Source organism: Notechis scutatus, chromosome 9 (assembly GCF_049901735.1).
Source record: "Notechis scutatus isolate UNSWTSFEM ecotype Mainland chromosome 9, rNotScu1.2, whole genome shotgun sequence".
In the NCBI taxonomy this organism is placed as follows: domain Eukaryota; kingdom Metazoa; phylum Chordata; class Lepidosauria; order Squamata; family Elapidae; genus Notechis; species Notechis scutatus.
In genome coordinates this window covers 13405221-13429566 of record NC_142017.1, presented here as the reverse complement: position 1 = coordinate 13429566, position 24346 = coordinate 13405221, and the positions used below count along the sequence as shown (strand labels likewise).

The 24346-nt window shown below is 37.4% G+C and overlaps 1 protein-coding gene across 3 annotated transcripts in view; it reads right to left on the bottom strand.

The window, feature by feature from the left end:
* Positions 1–24346, bottom strand: part of CDH8 (cadherin 8) — a 207302-nt gene that overhangs the window by 89352 nt on the left and 93604 nt on the right. For all 3 annotated transcript variants that reach the window (XM_087971614.1, XM_087971613.1, XM_087971615.1), the window contains exon 4: positions 18058–18177. In XM_087971614.1, coding sequence (XP_087827740.1) covers positions 18058–18177 — 120 coding nt within the window. The remainder of the gene's footprint in view (positions 1–18057; positions 18178–24346) is intronic.

Below are 24346 nucleotides of genomic sequence, written 5' to 3'. Positions count from 1 at the left end.
AGCTTAAACCATGGACATTTGGATGGCTTAAATGGGTGAATTGGGCGACTTAAATCCCTAGATTCTTAGCCTAAAAATGAAATGCTCATATAGAGACCTACAAACAGGATGCAAACATTGGTTTCCCCCATTCCAAAGCTCATCTGTATGAAGAATGGGAGATGCATTCAGTGCTCTGTGTGTGGGGTTAGGGTTAGGCTGCCACTAAGTTATTGTTTTTACTTGCACATCCCAAAGTTTCCCAAAGTTTCCGTACTCTAGCCATGCTGAACAACACCCTTAAACACCTGCAAAATGTTGTTATGGATCAGAAAATGACTGTGGTCTACTGGCTATGAGATCAGAACCAGTCTTTATATGTTGGCTTGGAAGGCTACTCTTGAGCAAATTGGCAGAGGCGCCACCCACTTTATGAGATCATTTGCAATTCCTTAGAGCACCCAACTCTAGTTTGGGCTCTGAAACTTAGAGAGGGAAAACCAGCATCCTTCCATCAGGTTTGCCCACAATCTCCTCATTTAAAAATAATAATAATAATAGAAAATATAGACATTAGAAAAGAAACCACAAAAGTCCATTGTAACAAGCTGAATTTCTTCACACTTTCTCTGCATACTGAACATGCAGTCTATAATAATGGATTAGTAGCCCCCCAGGCAGCAAGGATAAAAATGATAATACTGTCAGCTTTTGTGGCAGAAACTATCCATTTCCGGCGAGTGAAACTTGAATTTCCTTTCCTGCTTATTAAATAAATGATTGGTGGTGTCCATTCTTAGAACATCTGGCAGCTTAATGGGAGTACATGAAGATATTGTTTATGTATGTATCTATTTACATATTCTTAAAAATGTGCTAATTGCCTTCTTGGAAAGAAAAAAAGCAAATTTAATTGACGAGTCAGTTAAATAAATATCAGTGACAAAAGTATGGTCTGCAAAACAAGACATTCACAATAGGAAAAGACAGCTACAAGGAATGCAGCTTAAACCAACAGGAGAGTGAAACCAATTTTTGGAAGTACATACAACAACATATGTTTCTTTTTCTTTTGATAATATTTATGTTGTGATTGACAGGACTACTGAAAGATACCTGTAGAATATAGAATTTTCCTTACTTTAGGGTAAGAGCCCTTTGAGCATTGAAGTACTCTCATCTTTTTGCTTCCTATATACTGGAAGTCCTCAACTTGCAACCACAATTGACTCAAACATTTCTGCTGCTAAGTGAGACAGTTGTTAAGTGAGTTTTATGCCACTTTATGTTCTGACCCAAACCTTGTTCCAAAGAAACAAACACGAAATAGAGGTAACAGAAAAACCTTTTAATGATTATTTATGAATTCCGTTCATTCATGGTTAAAAGGCTGTTTCAAATTAATTATCTCTGATAAGAACGAGCCTTGCTAAGGTGGTGCAAGGCTGCCAAGAACACTAGATAAAGTTACTAAGAAATAATTCAAACACAAAGAGTCTCCAAACACCAACCAAGATATTTCAAACGTCCACAAGGCTTGAATGCAAAAGCTTCTTTGCTTCCTGCAAAGAACTCCGGTTTCTCAGCTGGCTTTTATCTCTTGAGGGAGGGGCCATTATCTTGCAGCCTTACTCCTGAGTCGCCCATGCTGATGCAGCTGCTCTTTCCTTCAAGCAGCCCTGCATGCATGCACACTAGGCACAGGCTCCTCGGGGTCCTCTTCCTCACTGCTGCCAGCCTCCACAATCTCCAAAGGCAGCATTCTACTCCCTGATGCTCCTGGCCCCATCCCTGGATCACACGCAGGCCCCTCATCTGTGCCCTCACTCTCCAAGACCTCAGCTGTCTGCACCTGCTGCCGGCGAACCACAAAACTTTATGACCTTTCTTGCCACAATTGCTAAGTGAATCACTGCAGCTTTTAAGTTAGTCACAGGGTGGTTAACGGAACACATTGACTTTGCTTGTCAGAAGGTCACAAAAGGTGATCAAATGACTCCGGAACATTGCAACCGTCATAAATGTGAGTCAGTTGCCAACTTGCGAAGCATCTGAATTCTGATCACATGACCATGGAGATGCAGCAAGTGTTGCAATTGTGAGAAATGGGTTTAAGTCACTTTTTTTCAGTGTTGTTGTAGTTCCAAAACAGGAACTGTTGTAAATCAGGAACTACCTATATAATCTGTTCATTAACTATGAAAAACAGGAAGGTGGTCTAGATAAGCCACGATGATTTCATTTTTGCCTTATAATTCTATGCAAATGGGGTCAGTGAGCAAATGATAATAAGGCAATAAAACTTAGCTTGAAGCTATGGTTTGCTTTTGATATACTGATTACAAATGTGCCTTAGAGTAGTATGTTAATAAGGTACACATGGTTCATTTAGAGTATTTTAGCTTATTCCTCATTTTTATATGTCCCTTGAACTTGTAATCACTCCCCGGGCAAAGAAAGAGTCACTGAAACAGTACAGAAAGCAAATTACAAATTGACCAAATAACTCATAATTATTGCGTCGATCCATTAAACCGCCTGTGGTTTATTTACCCAATCAAGATAAAAATAAATAATGTTTTAATGCAAGACCTGGGCATGAAATGTAGGATTGCTTGCCACTCAATCAAGATCTGTTTCATATCAGTTTTATGTGGCAGTTTAGCTGGAGGTCTGTTGTATTACCTCTCTTCATTAAAAAATGTTTTATGTTTTTTTCTGATTTTCTGTAGTAGATCTATTTGCACGTCAAACTTCCCAATACTGTTTGTATTTCTAATGAATGTCTTTTTTTGTCCACATGGTTGTACATGTAGTCCTTGATTTACAGTGGTTCGTTCATTGACCGTTAGAAGTTACAACAGTACTGACAAAAGTGATTTATAGCCATTTTTCCTCACTTATGACCATTGCAGCAGCTCCATGGTCTCAGCTGAAGTTCTGGAAACCGTAGATAGGAAATAGGAGTCAGCAAACTGGAAGGTTTGAAGTATCTTTATTCCTCTACGTACACAGTACTTAGTAAGAACGGTTTATTCCGATCCAGGTTAGCACTGGAAGCATCTGCCTTCCAGGGTAATTTATCCCCATACTCACCTAAATGCCTGTAACTCCGCCTTATGCTTGTTTCCCAATCACCCTATTATATCTAACCTTCCATAAACCCTGCATCCTACACCGCTCTCTCTCCTATCTCCGATTCCCAGCTAATTCCTTTTCCCCAATCCAACAGTTTTCCCGTTTTCAATTTTCCCGCCCCACAGGTGTTCTGGCTGAAAGATGTCCAAAGGCTGCTGGTAGGGATTCCTCTGTCGCCTCCCTTGTCGACATCATCGGTTATGTCAGGGCTTCCCCCACCCAACCATGGTTCCACATCCCTTGCTGCTCAGCTGCCCTCAGTGATGTCATCAAGAAGCGCTGAATCTTCCCGAGATTGAAGACGTCGTGGCCGTCGGGTGCCGATTCTCATGGATTCTCACACGGTCATGTGAACAAAATTCAGGAGATTGGCAACTGGCTCTTATTTATGACAGTCGCAGGGTCATGGGGTCATTGTGGAAGCCAGATTCCTTTAACAAACGTATTACTAACTTAACAACTACAGTGATTCACTTAACAATTGCAGTGAGAAAGGTTGTAATATGAGGCAAAAAACTCACTTAACAACTGTGTCGCTTAGCAACAGAAATGTTGGGCTCAATTGTTGTTGTAAGATGAGGATTACCTGTAGTTAACATATGTATTGTAAAATCTCAAGCACACAGGAATTTAATAAATAATTGTGCACCATCTGCAGAGAAGCTGAGGAACTGAGAATAAAATTAGGTCCTTTAAAAACACAGGCTAACCAACAATCTGTGATCATTACATGAAATTCCTTTTTTTAAAACTGTTGTTTCATGAACTGACTTTTGTGAATGCTTTTTAACATCAGGGAAGACGTATAAAACATTCTATGCCCTTGAGTATATAACACAACTCCCACCTTGTATTAAGGAATGAGTATTTCTTTGTCATCATTTTTTTTAAACTTCCTTTTTACCAATCAGCTATTGTCAGCTATGTTTTACACTGCAGATGCTAATAGGTGAATGAATAATTAGGCAACCATTTCCCAGCTGGCATGCAGTTCCCCTTTGTCAAACCTATTTCTCTTTATCATAAAACTGTCATAGAGAAACCATTTCACCATCAAATATCTGTTTAGAAAAGGGCAAAACAAAATTGTCAGTACTGTGACAGATGTAGAAGATGGCCACAGGGAAAGGGGGAGAGGAACCCCAGCTTTTTAAAAAAAGAATGAGAATTGGATTTTGGAAAATCAGTTCTGTTTTAAACTGCTTTCAGTTCAGTGCTTATTTGCAGAGCCATCACTCTGATAACATCAAAGGCAAATGGAATTATGTGGAAAAATTCTGGATTACATTTCACATCATTTACTGCCAGTTACAAGAAAAAGGTTAATGGAGCAAAGAGAGAAAAACAGAACACTGTACGTTGTTAGCTGACTTTAAAATAGGGTGGGTTTCCCCCCCCAAAAAAAAATCTAAGAAGAAACAGAAATGAATATTGAGCTAGGGCTAACTGGGAAGTTGGCAAAGTCAACTAATTAAACATCACTATTAAAGTGGTGAAGGGTTTGGTCTGCTCTCTGAGGTGCATATTTCTTCATTTTAGAAATTAGAGTACACCCCACTTCAGGGGTGCCACATCTTGTTGTGGACAAATAGCAAATGGCAAATCTCAAACAGGGTGCATGTAGTTTTCAGAGTGAGTAGAAATACTAACAAATTGCAAGGAGAATATAAGATTTTCTTTCCACTTTCTCCCCCCCACTCTGCAAATCCATATATTTCAATATCTAAGAAGGCAAAACCACAAAATATTTTAACCCTTGAAAACTATATCACAAAAGTGCTCTTACTTTGGGAATTCCTTATGAGTGATAAAAAAAAGGTCAGGAAATGATCTTAAGTTAAGTTTGATAGGTCCTAAAGGCAATATGTGATTGTTGTTACAAATCTATCAATATTTGCATCATTTTTGAACACACACACACACACACACAGACATTCTAAGAGAGGGGGGCAGAGGGAGAGCAGGAGAGAGGGAGAGAGAAGGAGAAGGAGGTGGAGGTGGAGGTGGAGGTGGAGGTGGAGGTGGAGGAGGAGGAGGAGGAGGAGGAGGAGGAGGAGGAGGAGGAGGAGGAGGAGGAGGAGGAAAAGACCTTGGTGCTCTCTGAGCTGTGTTGTTTTCTTGTGGATGTTTCATTACCCAACTAGGTAACATCATCAGTGCTAGAAAGGAATGGGGTTTGCTCCCTGTTTATATACAATAGCTTGCCCTGCCAGCATTGATAAGTTTCCTTCCAAGAAGAAGAAGAAGAAGAAGAAGAAGAAGAAGAAGAAGAAGAAGAAGAAGAAGAAGAAGAAGAAGAAGAAGAAGAAGAAGAAGAAGAAGAAGAAGAAGAAGAAGAAGAAGAAGAAGAAGAAGAAGAAGAAGAAGAAGAAGAGAACCAACCTTTTTTTCCTGATGTACTTCTTCCCCATCCACTAAGTAAATAGACTCTCAGAATCAGTCTTTTATTATTTTCAACATCCTTTCTCAAAACAGAGAGACAAAAAGAAAATGACAATGAACAGTAGAAAAGACCCTTCTAAGATGAATACCAGGTTTGCAAAAGCAGCAGAGATTTTTAATGGATCTGCAAAGATTGAATAACAGCTTTAAGAGTCTATCAAATGCTATTCCCTTAAAACTTCAATGTCATCAGCTGGCTTTTATAAACTCCTATCACAGTGATTCCCCCCACCCTCTCCAATGTGCTAATCATGCCATCACATTTGTTAAATCTGCAGAAATCTTTAAATGTATCAGAAACCTGGCAGTCCTCATCCCTGATACTCAGTGTCCATTGCTAGAGCAGCTTCCTTGAATTTTCAAATCTGCAATCTTTGTAAACCATCGTATTACAAGACAAAGGCTGGCAAGTTCTAACTTTTATCTGAACCATGTGCGGCAGCTGGGACAAAAGCCATACAAGAAGATCAGATACTGGTCTGACATGCACAATGTTCCTTTCAAAGAGCGATCTGCCCATTTAACATGGTGAATTGCTTCTTCTTCTTCTTTTTTAAAGTTGCTTGGGTATGCTGCTTATAACAGAGACACAGATGCCCAATCTTGCTTCGAATGCTCCATGAATGCCGATAATTCCATTTGTGCCCTCCAGATTCTTAGCCTTCTTCAATTTTAGTGGTTTCTCCATAGATTTTTTTTAAAAAAGCAAAAATTAGCCCACTGTGTTTTAGAGCGTAAACAGCCTGGCACCTATGGACTCCAATGTGGTCAGGCATATTTCTGTTGGTGAGCTCAATTTAACCTTTAAGATTTATAAAATAATAATAGCAATAACAATAATAATTGGGTAAGGGGGCTCTACCTATTAAAAAAAGAAAATACAAAGATATTGTGATGAAAGAAATTTGAAGAGTAACATGATTTATTTTCCTTGGCTCAAAAATTCGCAGGGATGGTGTCCATAGCCCTGAAATGAAAGGGTTGCACCTTGGGAGAAAAAACTATGAAACAATTGAAATGCAAATATATCACACTGATATCAAAGGTCTGTATTGTCAAGGCCATGGAGTTCCCAGCTTTAATGTAAAGCTGGACCATCAGAAAGCCTGAACAAAGAAAAAGTCATGTCTTTGATTTGAGGCACTGGAGAAAATTGTAGAGAACCCTTTGGACCAGAAGGAAAACAAATAATTCAAGACTAGTTGAAGCAAAACCAAACTGTTCACTGTAGGCATAAATAATGAAGCTACAGCTTACAGATATTAGACATACAATGCAAGGGCAAGCGTCATTGGAGAAGATTCTGATGCTTGCAGAAAATCAAAAGCTATTGAAAGGAAGGTCAACAGAAGAAAAAGTGCACAGAGACAGTCAATGAGGACACAAGAAAGTCACAGTCTTGATTACTGAGCTGGGGAAGGAAAGAAGGGAGACCGGGGAAAGGAAGGAAGGAAGGAAGGAGGGAGGGAGGGAAGGAAGGAAGGAAGGAAGGAAGGAAGGAAGGAAGGAAGGAAGGAAGGAAGGAAGGAAGGAAGGAAGGAAGGAAGGAAGGAAGGAAGGCTGGCTTGCAAAATTCAGGAAAAGCAATTACCAACTTGCAAAATGAAGGCAAAATGATGTTCTTTGGGTCATGAAGACTCAGAAGGAGTTGAATGATTAATCAACAACAAAAAGAGAGCATAATATGGATAGCTGGGAACAAACTTTACTAATGCACTGTATAGTGAGGAAGAATCTTTTGTGAAACAGACAGTCTTCAACTCAAAAAGGTGCTTCCTGCTGCAGAGACAACAAGATTCTGGATTTCAAGGCAAGAAGATACAATTCTTCTTGATGAGCTCTTTGTGTCAGCTGAACTGGCAGTTCCCATAGATTCTGTGCAAGTGTTTATCTCCCTGCCAAACTACAAATACACAAGAGCAAGTATCTAAACCTATCAGAACAGTCCTGATGTCTTCATGTTCTCATTATTGTACTCATTATATTTCTGGTACTAGATAGGTAACTTTCACAACAGAAATTCTGCCCTGTTTATGCAAGTTCTCTACAAGGTTTAGAACTTCGGTTATTCAACCATCAAAATAATTAATGTGCAAAGGCTAAGCCCCCAGATTAACTCTTTATCCTAAATGAGTAGCAACCGTCTGAAAACATTTCCCATTTCTTGTTATGGATATGGAGAACATCTCTAATGCTGGGTTCTCTTTTCTGGGTGGGTTGCATGGAAAATGTGAGATAGTCTCTCAGATTATTCTCCTCTTTGTAAGCTTTCAAACAATGCTAGAGACCACCCAGCTTCTGAAGCCGAGACTAAAATTTTGAATGAAATGTATGCAGTCACTTTGGCTGAAAGATGACCATCTGCCTTGGATACAGAAACAATGGAACAAGCAGTATTTTTTAAAACAATCAATCTATAGTCATATTCATTTTTGAAATTTATTATATTGAAAAGCTAAGACCTAGATTCTTTTTCTTTCTTTTAAAATAGCTTTACTACACTGAAGCTTTCATCCTTTAGATTAGTGCTTTAACATTTTAAGTTCACTCAGTTCACAGGGCTTCCCACAAGTCAAATAAGAAAGCAAGCTACTGTCTTAGTATAAGTAAGTGCATCTGGATTGTTATATACAGGAGAGAATCCTAGTGAGTTAAGTACTCACTGTTTCACTTTTAATTAGGCACAAACAACTTTTTGCGGGGTTTAAGAAACAATTTCTCACTTCTAATGTTAAGGCAACAATATTATGGTCTAATCAGGGGTGTCAAATTCGTGGCATCATGGCATCGTCATGTATGGTGCCTAGTGCATGACGCATCCAGCCCATGGGCCACGAGTTTGACAGCCCTGATCTATATGGTCTAGAGATTAAGGCACCAGTCTGGAAAACAGGAGATACTAAATTCTAGTTCCACCTTAGCTATGAAAGTTGGCTGAGTGATGTTGGGCCAGTCACTCTTTCTTAGCCCAACACACCTCATAGGGTTGTTACCATGGGGAAAATTGGCGGAGGAATATATATTGGATATGTTCCTCATTTTTTTTCTCTATCAACTTTTTCTCCATTGTGAAGAAATAGAAAACCCCAGGATATATAGTGGGATAAGTCTCGGTCCATTCCTAACGATCCAAAAGGCTTAGAATGTGTAAAGCTGCTCAGATGCTATGTTTGGTAGCATCTGGAGCATCAAAATTCCCCCAATTCAGTCTAATTCAAAAGGTGGGTGATCTATGGCTATTTAGATGCTTACAAATAATACCCAGAATTCTCATCCAGTATGATCCATGGTGAAGATGCTGGGAACTGTGGTTTTACTACCGCTGGATGATCACACTGTGGCTGTCTTCAATGTGATTGGTAAGCAACAATAGGATTACCATGTACCTTTCCTTACACACACCCAGTTTTTTTGTTTTCCTAATTATTATGTTGTTGAGGTTCTAATTAAAAAGAAGCCATCTATTTTCTGGGGACATGAAACCTCTTCATCTCCTCCTGATTTAAACAAATCAAACCTTTAAATAGAACCCAAGTGGTTGTGTTATCTAATTCTAGGACAGTACCTTTGACACTTCTTTTACACAGCTACAAACTGTCCCCTCACATGCCTTCATTAACACTTTTCAAATATTTGAGCAGTGAATTGGTAACCATCATAATTATCTCCTGCTCAATTGTTATCCAACTAATATCGCACATCAGATTCCATCATCTCTCTTTCTCTCTCCCTCCCTCCCACTCATTTTAACACTCAATTATTTTACCCCAGTGAAAGAACTCCAACACCGTTGCAATATTTCACCAAAGCAGAGTGATAAAATTGCATGCCACAGTAGGAGAAAGAAAAGGTGGGGAGAAAACCTCAAATGTGTCCAAGACTCTTGAAGCAAACAGCAGGAGATGCTGGAGATGAGCTAGATAGAAACGGTCAATAAATCAGAGATGGAGCCAAATTTTAAATTTGGTAGCCAAAGCTGGTGTCTGAATGAAGATTTGGTTCCTTGAGAATCAAAAATTGAACATTTCCTCACAAGGAAATACAATTGTATGAAAGTGCTTTCATTTTCTGATTTCTATAGTTTTAGCCTCCTTGTAACTCCAAACCAAGTACAGTGATTTGAAATGAGGGACATGAACTTTAGAAGAAGAAAGAAATGGTTACATTACATTAATTTTGAAATATATATGGAATTATCTTTGTCAGATTTATATCTTGAACACAACAAATATATACATAAAAATCACTGAAGATAAAAAAAAAGCCAGCTCCTTTTTACCAGTTGTAACTATGTTAGAATTCTCTCATAAGATACAACTTATATGAATCCCTTGAAATTCTGATTCCCTTGTGATTCCCTGATAAAACTTATGCATTACTTTATTTCTCTGCCCTTTCTACTCTGGCTCTCAGAGTGTCACATTTAGAAATAAAAAAATGCACCTCCAATGCAGAACAGATAACAGATAATCAGAGTTGGAAGGGACCTTGTAGGTCATCTAGTCCAACCCCCTGCCCAAGCAGGAGACCCTACACCATTTCTGACAAATGGCACTATTTCTGACAGATGGTACCATTTCTGACAGAGTCCAATCTCTTCTTGAAAGTCTCAAGTGATGGCATTCCCACAACTTCTGAGGGCAAGCTGTTCTGTTGGTTGATTGTTCTCTGTCAGAAAGTTTCTCCTTATTTCCAGGTTAAATCTCTCCTTGTTCAGTGTCCATCCATTATTCCTTGTCTGGCCTTTGGGTGCTTTAGAAAATAGCTTGGTCCCTTCCTCTCTGTGGAAGCCCCTCAAATATCGGAAGACTGCTATCCTGTCTCCCCTGGTCCTTCTCTTCACTAGACTAGCCATGCCCAGTTCCTGCAACTGTTCTTCATAAGTTTCAGCCTCCAGTCCTCTAATCATCCTGGTTGCTCTTCTCTGCACTTTTTCTAGAGTCTCAACATCTTTTTTCTAGTGTGGTGACCAAAACTGGATGCAGTACTCTAGGTGTAGTCTTACTAAGGCTTTATAGAGTGGTATTGGTACCTTATATGTTCTTCAAAGAATATGTTCTTCCTCTTTGCTTTGTTCATATGTTCTGCTTGCTTGTTAGATAAATAACATTTACATACAGTTGATTATCACAGGAACCACAGAATCAAAGAGAAGTTAAGGGCATCAACTTCAAATTACAAATAAACCCTGTTATCTTCTTCAAGCCTTTTAAGGTTTATAGGTTAACTCCAATTTTACCTGGAGACATCCACTCCTGAAAACCAATCAGCTCCAATCTAATGTACTCCGTTTAATAAACCGACTTCCTCATTATGCACCAGTTTTATGTTTGCATTACTCTCATGGTATATGGTCTCAATTGCCCACCTGTGCAACTACACAGCACTTAATGGTATGCTCGGATGTTACTAAGGGCATTGCTGAAAGTTAATAAGATTACAAAGATGACCTTGTAAACATTTTTTGGGAGGGGGGGGGTTTAACCCAAATAAAATAAAACACAACAGGAAACAGTTCATTCTCTCAGGTCACACCTGCTGGTGCAAAGACGTTAATAGGTGGGAGGTGGGAAGTGGGAAACACTTTTCAATAGAGGATCAGAAACCCATAAAGATACTTATATCAAAACTAGTTCAATTGATAGCATAAAGTCTGTTTCCAATTAATGTTCTCATAATGTTTTCTGAAGAGTGAACAGATTTGGTTTCATGACACTCACATTATTCATCCAAATTATGAGTTGGGTTTGCCTGAGATAAGTTTCTCTCAAGTTTCTACAACACATTAAAGTCTGGGCCATATGGATACCATCAAGCCAATTTACATCTCCCTAAGAAGAGTTGTGCTGTATTAGATGAAAAGCCAACAGAGTTGATCACTTTGATCGCAATTCTGATCGATCTTTGATCAAGATAACTACCTGTCTCTTTAGGTTCTCTAATAATCATTTACATAATTTACTAATAGAAAGGATTGATAAAATCATGAAAGGAACTATTATCGTTCAAGTCCTATAACATCCTATAAAAAAACTTCCTAGGACAGTAAAGATTCTCACAGTTTTGCTATGGAATTTTGATTTGAAACCAGTTATGTTGAATAACTTCACAAATTGCTGACCCAATTAATGTGCTAAATGTAAGTAGATGTCTTCAGATCAAATAAACAGTTTGGTGGTCTTTTGCACAATGTAATACAACTTAACCAAACCAAAAATGTGATTCCATCTGAATTTATTTAACTTGACAATTCAAGTTAGATTTGACTGGAGTCATTGAGAGAATTTGAACCAAACCTATATAAATCCATATCAATATCATTATCAATTTATATCTATTAATCTAATCTTCTGCAGTGCAAACAAGTTCAGCCACAGATAAACCTAACTTTCATATATATTTTCTACTTTTAGTGTAGGAAATAAGAAGAGGAACTCCTGTATAAGGAGTTCCCCAAACTCTGCAAAATGTTATAAATAAGAGAGACAAGAGAGACAAATGCTTTGAAAGACACCAGAAATGTTAAATACAAAACCATCCATCATGGATAAACTCCACAGCTAATTAAGTGGCAGACAACATTTGAAGAAGACACAGTTTTTAATCCAGTAACTAATGGCACTTTCAGGATCTAGCCCATCAATGGGTCTTAAGAAGCTTGTGGATAAAGCTGGTATTATAACTATTATAACCATGTGCTACAAGGAGATTAAGGGATTATTAGTTCTGGATCTGAACTAATATTCATTGGCAAATCTCTTTAGGAAATGAAATGGAAAGCTTTCATTTCTTGGAAAGCTATAGTACAAACAACTTGAGCCATAGGTAAACTTTCATTTTACACTGTTCATTTGAGAATGAAAGGGAAAGCTCCTAGTTGAGCCCTGATGCTTCAGCTACACATGCAGAAAACCCTAAATTCAGTGCCTGACATATCCAGTTAAAGGCTTACATTTATCACATGGTGAAAGTAGCTATACTTGGCACAAAATTATGCCAAGAACTTTGCCTGGAAAACATAGACAATGTGATCAGGAGATGTATAGAATTCATTTTTTTTAATCAGCTTATATTTTTAGGAAGTTGGGATGATTTATTCAACATGAGTAAATTCTTAACATTTAATTCATATTCTTAATAGGCCAATTTCTAGGCTTTTTTGTCAGTTGGTTTGTTTTTAAACAAGAGAAATATGATGCTGTAAATTGTCATGTTTTCATGTTTCAATTTGGAGGACTCCCAATTTTGAAGTAGACCTCATGCTACATTCAATCACTATGGCTTATATAGATATCAAAGTAATGAGTCTGGTATGAGACACCTTCTTGGTGTCTGTATCCACATTTGATAATGAAGAAAATATTTCTAAGTAAATGTGTTTCATTGTTCCTTGGGTACCAACTCTTCTTCTTTCTTCTTTCCTCCTCCTCCTCCTCCTCCTCCTCCTCCTCCTCCTCCTCCTCCTCCTCCTCCTCCTCCTCCCCCTCCTCCTCCTCCTCCTCCTCCTCCTCCTCCTCTTCCTTGAGGAATAGACTTAATCTTGCCCTCCTGACCAAAAGTAACTGCTGGTGAAATCTTAACTCTTTGTCCAGGCTGACAAACAGGTATTTTTTAAAAAAGATTTCTTTTCTTTTAAATATTGATTCATCTTACTTTAGTTAATGAGCACTAACTAAAACATGGACCCTTTAATGTTTGTTTGCCCAGAAAAACAAGTAAGATTTTACCATGGTGAAGAGAATTGACAATGTTGCATTACTAACCCAAAAGAACTGCCTAAAATGGATCTTGTAACAACATTTCAAATCCGCAAAGATCTCCAGCTATCCGAGGAACTGCATCTAGCAGAAAGGGGGAGATACGTTATGTAGAAATCCTCTATTAGTCATTGTCTCTGGAGGAAAACAGTCTCATCACAGCTGTTTCCATATCAGTTTGATATTTTCTTTCAGAAATGGCCACATAACAATCTTTTATTATTATTATTATTTGGGGTATAAACTTTGCCAGACCAATTCTTGAATACAGCTCATCCACCTGGAACCGACATTGTATATTGGACATTAACACAATTGAGCAGGTTCAGAGGTATTTCTCAAGAAAAGTACCCCACTCCTCCACTTACAATAGAATTCCTTATGCCGCTAGGCTTGAAATTTTGGGCCTGGACAATCTGGAACTGCGCCACCAGCGGTCCGATCTAAGCATAGTTCACAAAATTGTCTGCTATAATGTCTTGCCTGTCAACAACTTCTTCAGCCTCAATTACAATAATACATGGGCAAACAATTGATACAAACTCAAGGTAAACTGATACAAACTCAATTGCAGAAAATATGACTTCTGCAACAGAGTGGTCAATGCCTGGAACGTCCTACCAGATTCCGTTGTTACAACCCTAACCATAACCATAACCTCAAATTGTCTACCATGGACCTCACCCCATTCCTAAGAGGTCCTTAAAGGGGAGGATGCATAAGCGCAGCAGCGTGCCTACTGTCCCCATTTATCTGTATTTACTCTCTTGTTCTTGTTTATGTTCATAATTATACTTGTTATCTTGTACATATTTGACAACTAAATAAATAAATAGGTCCAAACATTTTCAGGAAACATTTGGAAAATGGCAAGGAGGAGGAGAGAACAATAATCAGATTAGGACAGGATTGTACAATTCCAGGATCAAATAATCAGAACAAATAATAGGAGGGATGGACAGAGAGAAGAGAAGACAGAGACACAGAAGGAGAAGAGAAAAAGAGACAAAGGATCAGATAAATGCATATCTCTGGGGTTGCAGAAAAAGAACAAATAGCAAACAAGATGAAGAATGACAATGAAAGCCACAGAATGAGGAAACAATGATCCAACTGGTCATGGTTTTCTAATATGTGTATGTTATAGGTATGGTGTGGAGATTAAAGCACCCGACTAGAAACTGGCAGACAGTGAATTCCAGAATCGTCTTGGCATGAATCCAGTTGTGCGATCTTGGAATTGAAGACACTAATATGGTAAATCTGCCACCTATCTGCACTTCTCAATCACAGGAAGGAAAGATAAATAGTTTCCTTATCGAATCTTTTTTTGTGATTTAAGTGCAGTCAGTTAGGATAGAGTTCACCAGAAGAGGTTTTTCTATAGTAAAAGAAAGGATAGTCATACATTCATCTCAGCCACTAGTTAAATGTCAGAATCCTCTCATGTGCTTTTCTTTGAAATTCTTCTCTCTGAAAAAAGAAAATAATAATAGCAAATTCTCTTTCACTGAAAAAGTGTTTTGGTTTTTCTTGCACAACTCTAAGAGATATTTTCTCTTCGCAAACATCTACTTTGTCACTCAGTTCTGTAGCCTGCCCACCGTTGCTGAATATTCTCTGTATTTATTTCACCTCTGGTGAACATAGATATTATAAAATCTGCAAAACTACTTTCTCAGTGAGGCTGTGAGAACTCGGTATCATTTATGTTTTATGCATGGGAGTCTCTGGAAAGTTTAAAATTCAGAATGCCACAAACTGCTGGAAACTCTACCCCTCTTTGTTCAGTTACTTCTGGCTTTCCAGCAACTTCATGTAAAACCTCATAAAAACACTCATGGTGCATATCATTTATTATCATACTTATTACTGAGAAGTGCTCCTATTATCAAAAAAAAAGGGTCTCTTTTCCAGCAAATTTCTCATCTTTTGCAAATATTTATGTGGTAAAGAAGAAGGTTTCTTGAATAACCAATTACCTACTTTTTTAATGATGTGTGTGTGTGTGTGTGGATAGATAGATAGATAGATAGATAGATAGATAGATAGATAGATAGATAGATAGATAGATAGATAGATCTTGCATTTAAAAAGTAAGCAATTGTTTATTCAAGAAACTTATATATTTAAGAAACCTATATTGCAGTGGGATGAACAGCAAACAAACTTAATAAAGTACTAAATCAATAAATTCCCTACCACCAGGAGACTGAATTTTATGTCACAAAATTGACTTCTAAAGAAGATTGAAGTACATTGTATGTATTATGTTTTGAGTAGTCAGAGCTTCTAATTCAACAATGTCATTCATTAGGAAGGGGAAAAAAGTCTCTCTTATTTCTTGAAGTTTTAAGAATCTTGTGTATTCATCTGAAATTTAAAGAGGGCATTTATATGGAAGGAAAGAAGGAAGGGACGGAAGGAGTATTTTTAGTAAAAAAAAATACTAAGAAATAAATAAAATGTAGCAACACACACACACACACACACACACACACACACACACACACACACAAGAAGCCATGAAAGAAATATTTATGCCTGAACCATTCAAAAGAAGAGCAGAAGACATAAAATTGTTTGGTGCACTGAAAGGCCATTTGAATCCAAAGAGTTCCACAATATTGTTTTCTGCAGCACAGTTCCTGACTGCCAGTATTAAAAATGCTGGTTCTACGCAAGAGCATATCTGTATATGCGCAAAGGGAGATTAAGAGAGAAAACATCTTCATAGACATCTTGTGCATAAGAAATATCACAGCCTCTGCACGTTTAACTCCCTCTGTGTATTTAAAACCTCTTCCTCCTCAATTGAAACCCTCAAATCCAGAGATAGAAAACAAAAATGATTCTGATTTAATTCTCTGAACTCTAAAGGTACATTGCAGTGTTACTTACATGCTCTCACATGATGAAAATGGTAAACGTTAAAATTTCTTGTTCTGTTTTAAGGATAAGCAATGATAATATAAGGGCACTTTTATCTTAAAGAATCAAGTGTATCTCTCACTCATCCTTTATCTATTGTCATTCTCAGCCAAATCTATAATCTAAAGGAGTGAAGCTGCATTTTCCCCCTCATTTAGTTCATAGTGCTGTGGAATCTCCTCCCTTCCCACTGCTTCCTGTTAATTTTTCTTCTTCTTCTTTTTAAATAAATTTTATTGTTTCCAAATTTTAAAAACATAAAATAAAACTTTATACATCTTCTTTTGATTTTAAAGCCTTAAGGCGAGGTCTTTAACTTTCTTCAAGACCTTGTTTGCTAAAAAAAAAAAAAAAAAAAAAGGTACATGAACCTGCTTTGAACCATTGTTATTGTGGTTCATCTAGCCTAGGATATAACCTAAGCCCAGAAGGCTACATGGTGCTTTCCCCAGAGTCTTGCAGGAACTCCTAGAGATCTCCACAATTGTTACCAAATGGTAAATATTGATATGAGAGAAATACAAAGGGAGTCCTTAGCCCAAAAGTTCTAGAGTCTACCCTGAGAGACTCTCCAAGGCTAGGAGAAAACCACATTTCACAGAGTCCTTGAAAAGATAAGATTTAGAATGAGAATATTGATTAAAGCATTGGACTAAAACTGGGCATATTCAGATGCTCAGCTACAAACTTGAGCTGGACTTTAAAACTGAATTACTGCAGAAAGTCCATAAATAGGGGGAAATCTTGAACTCTGCCTTAAGCTCTTTAAAGTAAAGGTAAATGTTCCCCTCGCACATATGTGATAGTTGTTCCCGGCTGAAAAGGGCGGTGCTCATCTCCATTACAAAGCCGAAGAGCCAGTGCTGTCCGAAGACGTTTTCGTGGTCATGTGGCCAGCAGGACTAAATGACAAAGGTGCACGGAATGCTATTACCTTCCCACCAAAGGGGTCCCTATTTTTTAATTGCATTTTTACATGCTTTCTAACTGCTAGGTTGGCAGAAGCTGGGACAAGTAATGGGAGCTCACTCCGTTATGCGGTGCTAGGGATTCGAACAGCCAAACTGCCAATCTTTCTGATCGACAAGCTCAGCATCTTAGCCATTGAGCCACCGCATCCTGTATGCATAACTAAGGTTCTTATAGAGGATATACTTTACATTTATTTACTGGGATATAAATGAAACCAATTACTAAAAAAATATAAATTTATCATTCCAAACTGGAGATGTCAGAGATTAAAAACATAGTCTCTTGGGTGAAAAACACATATTTTCTCAGTAACCCTTTCTTGTCTACATCGGTGTGTGAGCTAGTAAATTGGTTTATTTTGGTAATCACAAGTGATAACATAAGAATGCCACAAAATTCAATAAAATAATAAATAGTATCTCTGTTACACAACTTCTTCCCCCTCCACAAAAGTAACACAACTTTTTTGCCTCCATAAAAGTAACACAAGTGAGGTTTTATGACTGTAACAATAATTTGCATTCACAAATACTATCAAAATGAGTTCCTGTTCTTCATAAAGCAGACTAATTCACTGTTTGCTTTCTTCCTCTTACCATCTTAGTTACCTCAACAAAATTTATAAATGTCCTTGTTTCATTTTAAAGTTTCTGTTTTGTCAGTCCTTTGGGTGGAAGAGTGAGAAATGGCTCACCTGCTTATGCTCTACAGATTGAATAATGTTAGCAGCCATCTACCTACACATTACGTTTAAAAGCAGGACACAAAACAGCATTGGGGCAGCATTCCTTTTTCTCATATCACATATGAAAGTCAGTTGATATCCTGAAGCACTTACCTGTGTGTGGCTCAACTGAAAAATAAGGTTGTCCTTCCAAAATGCTGTAGACTAGCTTGGCACTGTTTCCATAAACAGGATCATCTGCATCGGTGGCTGTTACTTTAGTAACATAAGTACCTAAGGGCAAAAAGAAATGAATATTGGATTTTGTTCAAGGGTCTGAAATATGTTTCTCCCAAATATCAGTTCCATTATAACTTTCAAAGGTTGTAAGTTGAGGACTACCTGGAATCAGGAAAGCAAAATAGAAACAAATGAACAGAATGAAGCATCCGTGTTCAGAGACAATAAACCTCTCGTTGCAAATGAAGAGAACAGTGGAATCTTTCAGCAAGACAATGATCTGAAATTTACTTTCAAATGAACCAAGAAAACCATGAAAAAATGAGAAAGTCTTGAGGATGGTCTCCAAACTCCCCAGATTTGAATATCTTAAATTTACAAAGCCTCTAAGGATATGTAAGAATGTTTCTAATCTGGAAGTATGCTTCAAGGAAGAAGAGAGGGAGGGAGGATCCAAATTAGCAGAAAAATAGTTAAGATGGCTAGACTACACGAAATGTTTTGAAGTCATATTTTCTGTCAAAGGAAGAGTTGTAAGGAACTCCCAAATTGATAAGAGAGAATCGTTTGTGGTTTTCTTTCATGTTGTCTTTGAAAATAGATTTAACTAACGTTAGGCAAAATGAAGAAAAACTTATCAGCTCATCAAAGTAGAAACAGATAAATACATGCAGGCACCTCCCAAGCCATTAGAAGCTCAAATATGAATATAATTCTTCCAGTAATCATACTAATAGAATAAGAAAGCAGAATGATCTGGAAGATAAATATTCATTTTTAATATCATACCAATGTGGTCCTGTACATAGTAAATATTGTATTAATCTTGCTTTAATGATGGTAGATTCAGTAGTAAAATGTTTATCCTTGTGCACTGATGTAAGCATTGATCGATTTAATTATATTTATTAGGATTCACAAAATAGTCATGCTTTATCCCAAGAAGATCTTTTGCACCAAGGCAATAACACAGACTCCCTTGATGCTTCCATTAGAATTGTCAAGATAGGGCCAAGCTACCTTGATCAAGGGGGTTCCCTTGTTTCACATAAACACACACACAAACACACATAGTGGTTTCTGTACATGTGGTATGTGAGTCCAGATTTGACAGGCAAAGCAAAGCACAGTGTTCATTTTGCTCTGCCAGTTAGAAGCCATGTGTTGTGACACTTTTCAAAAGAGCTTAGAAATCTGCTTTGATCAACATGAAGTGTCCCTTTGAGGCTTTCTGCAGCCCTAATATTTATGTGCCATCCTTTGTTTTTTTTCTAAATCCGCTGCACATACAACATTGAGGTGCTGTGTCCTAAAATGTTAATTCAACAATACAAATCAAATATTTTAAAGCCACCCTCCCTTCCGCAGTCAAAGGGATAATCTCCATTGATTTCTGCTGGCCTTCTTCTTGTTCATTGACTTTTTCTGCAGTGAATCAAGTCCTATTAATTAATCACCCCCCCCCCCCCCGTTCAGTTTGAACTGATCTGCTTTAGCTGGACTGTTCTGATAATAACTACATCTCTTGAGTATCCTAGTTCCAGCCTTGTTATCAATCAAACCAACATCCACATCCTTTAGATGTACAGATATCAACTTCCAGAATTCTCTAACCAACATGAACATTGAAATCTAGACATGTGAAATATACTTAGGTTGGCAAAGAGTTAAACAGTGGTTTTCAACCTGTGGTCCATGAATCCCTGGAGGGGAATGCAATATCCTCACAGGACCTCCATCTCCTGGGTATCTGTGAGGGCTTGAAGGAATATTATGATTTAAATCTTGAATTAAGATTTCAGGGTCCATGGTGAAGAAAAGGTTGAGAACCACTGAGTTAAACTGTAGTTTACGAATGACCAAAAACATCAGTATTTTTTTTTTAATATATTAATAAAATAGGGCGCAGAGACTCTTCAATGAAACCTGCAATAGGCCTGTAGTACTTTGGAACTATCAAAATTATTCCTCGTTTAACATAAGATATTTTGTACATTTCACTGAGAAGCCAACTGATCCATGCTTCTTGGAATAAGAGGCAGAATGGAATACAGCCAAGATAGAACAACTTTCAAAGATGTCTAATAATTCGCAGCAATCTCAGCCAAAAAAGAGAGATATTTTTCTTCAGAAAGTCTCAATTTAAAATGGTGCATTTTAGAACACATTGCGAAGTGAGACTGCATGCATTGCAAAAGGGTTGAGCCATGCATGAATATACAGCATAGGCTGCAACACATTTTTTTTCTATTCATAAAGAAAAAGAGTTCTATGTTTTCAGTATAAAAATTTCAGGGACAAATAGTGTAATTTTATTTTAGAACAGTTACATTATTTGAGGTATCTTTTTTAATACTTTGTAGAGTGCAAAGCTACCTATCAGAATTGAGTGGACTTCCTAGCATTTGGGAAATAATCATATCAAAGGAGTACAAAACGCTAGATGAATAATATAATATATCATATTCCATTTAAGTTTTTTTCAGGAAGAGATTTCAAAGAACTTGGCAGTGGTTCAGCTGCCATATAGAAAACCAATGGTTTGAACGTGATATTTCTTTCTCTCATTCCCAGGTATAACAGCTTGAGGTAGCTATAGCCAGATTCTGAATATCATTTATTTTCTTTTCAATCACTTCCCTTCACTTAGTTTCTTTTACTTTGCATTGTTAAGAGAGTTCTTTCTTCAAAAAAAAAAAAATGAAATAAAAGCCCTTTCTTTAGCTTTTCCAGGTCACTCTTTTGATTTTGGTTGCAGAAAAAGCTAAACCGATCAAATCTGAGTCAATTCTCCCCGCTTTGTAACCCACATATCATTTACATCTATCTATTTGAAAAGGAGTGATGGCATTAATGCTTAGTGTGTCTAAAAACAACTATCAATAAGAAAAGTTGGCGGACAGAAGCTGATATGCATTCCTAGGCACACAAACTTTGACACAAGTCCCAGCTCTTACTTCTGAAAAGACATGTTTAGCATCTCATTAAGACTTGGCTTCTCCACAGGGATTCAGCGCCATTTCCAGGAATAAAATTCAGTGTATCACTTCCAAGTCAATCATTCCAGCTCCAGAATTGGCTCAATAAACCCAATTGCCACAGGAACTGTCTAACTGAAATCAAATAATAATAAAAAGCTCAAATAAGTCCACTGGAAGCTTCACAAAGTAGCTAGCCAAAAATTTCTGGATGCATAACCTAGGAGCATATAAGTGATTTTAGAGTGTAACTGTGAGTTAAGCCTATATGTATGTATGTATGTATGTATGTATGTATGTATGTATGTATGTATGTATGCACTGTATGTACATAGATAGATAGAGATATAGATAGATAGATATAATAGATATATAGATGTACAGTATATCACAGAAGTGAGTATATCCCCTCACATTTTGTAAATATTTAAGTATATCTTTTCATGTGACAACTCTTATAGCCTAGGCCAAGGGTCTTCAAATTTAAGACTTGTGGACTTCAACTCCCAGAATTCCTGAACTAACATGACTGGAGGAGGAATTCTGGCAGTTGAAGTCCACAAGTATTAAAGCTGTCACGTTTGAAGACTCCTGGCCTAGGCCATCTTTATGTAGAGCAACAATTCCTTTGTTCAGTTCCTCAGAGAGTTCATTGCCATGAGGTGTCATGTTGAACTTCCAGTGACCAGGATGAGAGAGTGAGAGCGATAACACCAAATTTAATACACTTGCTCCTCTTTCACACCTGAGACCTTGTAACATTAATGAGTCACATGACACCAGGGAGGGAAAATGGCTACTTGGCCATTTGGACATTATCAGTTAGGGGACATTATAACTTGGGGGTGTACTCACTTTTGTTGCCACTGGTTTAGACAGTAATGGCTGTGTGTTGTGTTATTTTGAGTATATTTACATTATTATATAAGCTGTATACTCACTATTTTACATTGTAGCCAAGTGTCATTTCTTCAGTGTTGTCACATGAAAAGATATACTTAAATATATACAAAATGTGAAGGGTGTACTAACTTCTGTGATATACTGTAGATATATAGATCAATATTAAACCTCATCTGCAGGATGCAGGCAGCACATGAAATCACGTCCCCTCCGGTCCACAGAGAAACCTCTCTCCATGGAAGCAGTCCCTGATGCCCAAAAGGTTGGGTGCCACTGTGTTATATAATCTATCTTTATAATTATATAATCTAGAGCCTTGGTGGCTCAGTGGTTATAGTGCAGCACTGCAGGCTACTTCTGTTGACTGCCGACTGCCGACTGCCGACTGCCTACAATTTGGCAGATCGAATCCCACCAGGCTCAAGGTTGACTCAGCCTTCCAGCCTTCCGAGGTGGGTAAAATGAGAACCCAGATTGTTGAGGGAAATAATGCTAACTCTGTAAACCGCTTAGAGAGGGCTGTAAAGCAGTATAAAGCAGTATATAAGTCTAAGTGCTATTTATATTGCTATCTTATATATTTTCAAGCAGTTGCTGAAGAAGCCTCACTTCATTCGGCATTTACTTCACTGTCTGAATCTCATGCCTGAAATTTTCTCCTCTCTCTCTTTTTTTTTTTTTTTTTGTGTGTGTGTAGAATGTAAATGCATCACTTTTCATAGCCTATCTTCAGTACCTAAAGGTTAAGGTATGAGTTTATTTGTTCCATAAAGCATCAATTACTTTATTTAAGCCTGTCCATCATAGCTGGTCTGTGTTCGGCACAAATACCTACAATTGATAAATCTAGAAGGCTGAGAGATTAAATATTCATCATATGATTTCACATTGTTTTTGTAATGTTGAAACTCCTTACACATTTTGGAACCAAATCTTTATGTCCTAAGATTTAAGGAAGAGAGTCCATTTCTTGTTTAAGCATGTAATCAGCTGAGTCTAGCTCATGTATCTCCACAGTTTGTGTTTTAATCACAGACTGTATTCACATGGAGATCTGTTGCTATAATGAAGACATATTAAACCTTAATAAATCTCACACAATGGATTACCTCTTCCACAATTGAAACTGAGGCTTTTAAAATTAGTTTGTATCACAAGCCACAATAATCTAATTTGGCTGTTGCATTAAAACATACTGGAGTAGACTGACACTAGCACTTTCACCTTCCCACAGAGCCTCAAGCCATGTCATTGTTTAGAAATCTCTCCCCAACCAGAACATCTCTTGCATTCTCAGTGACAACCATGTTGCCTGACATTCACAAACTTGGAAAGTCCCCAGAGTGAAGATTGCAAGGAAGAAAGTATTGAATTAATCATTGATGATGAGAACATCATGCAAGCAAATTGCATAAACCAAACAGAGAACCTATTTTGGTCTAGTGGTTAAGGCATCAGGTGAGAAAGAAGGAGACCATGAGTTCAAGTCCCATCTTAGCCATAAAATCCAATTGGGTGACTTTGGGCCAGCCATTCTCTTTTAGTCCATCCCACTTCACAGGGTTATTGTTCTGGGGAAAATCACAGGAGGAAGATGTGCTGATATGTTTGCCACTTCGAGTTATTTGTAAAAATAATACTGGTGGGATACAAAAAAAAAAAAAAAGAAATGTGAATCCACTCTTCTATATAAAACTATAAGCTCTGTTCCAGCATCCTCCTCTTCTGTTACTGTTGCTAGGGTTGCTATTTAATATTATCTATAATATATTTCATCACATATGGACCATTTAGCATCTGTAAACAGCTGGCAGACACTGACTTTTGAGATTCAGCACAGTATTTGACAGCATTCAACCATGTCCTGTAATGGATACTGAAATAAGTATGTATCTGTATGAATATGCATATGCATATGTGCTGCATATATGTACTTTTACTTATTACTTTATTGTAATTACTTACTACTTATAACTTACATGCTTATAGTTTTATGTATGTATAGGTATACATTATAATTTTACTTATTGCTTATAATAATTAGTTATTATAATTTACTTACGAGTAACTCTAACTTTTAAGTTATAATAGTTACTTATGATTTTATCTTTTTTATTCAGGTAATTGAGCGGGAAAAATAATTCATGGGTGGGTTTTAAATGTTAATTAAAAATAAAATAAAGCCCATCCATAAAGTCTAGCCATCCTGTAGAGCATTTACTTAAAAAAAAATCACGTATTTTGCAAATGCTGGAGTTTAAAAAGTTGACTAATTTTGCAGATTTATTTCCAACCTAATATCTCAAAGTATTTCATGTTATGTATGATTGGATTAAATGTTA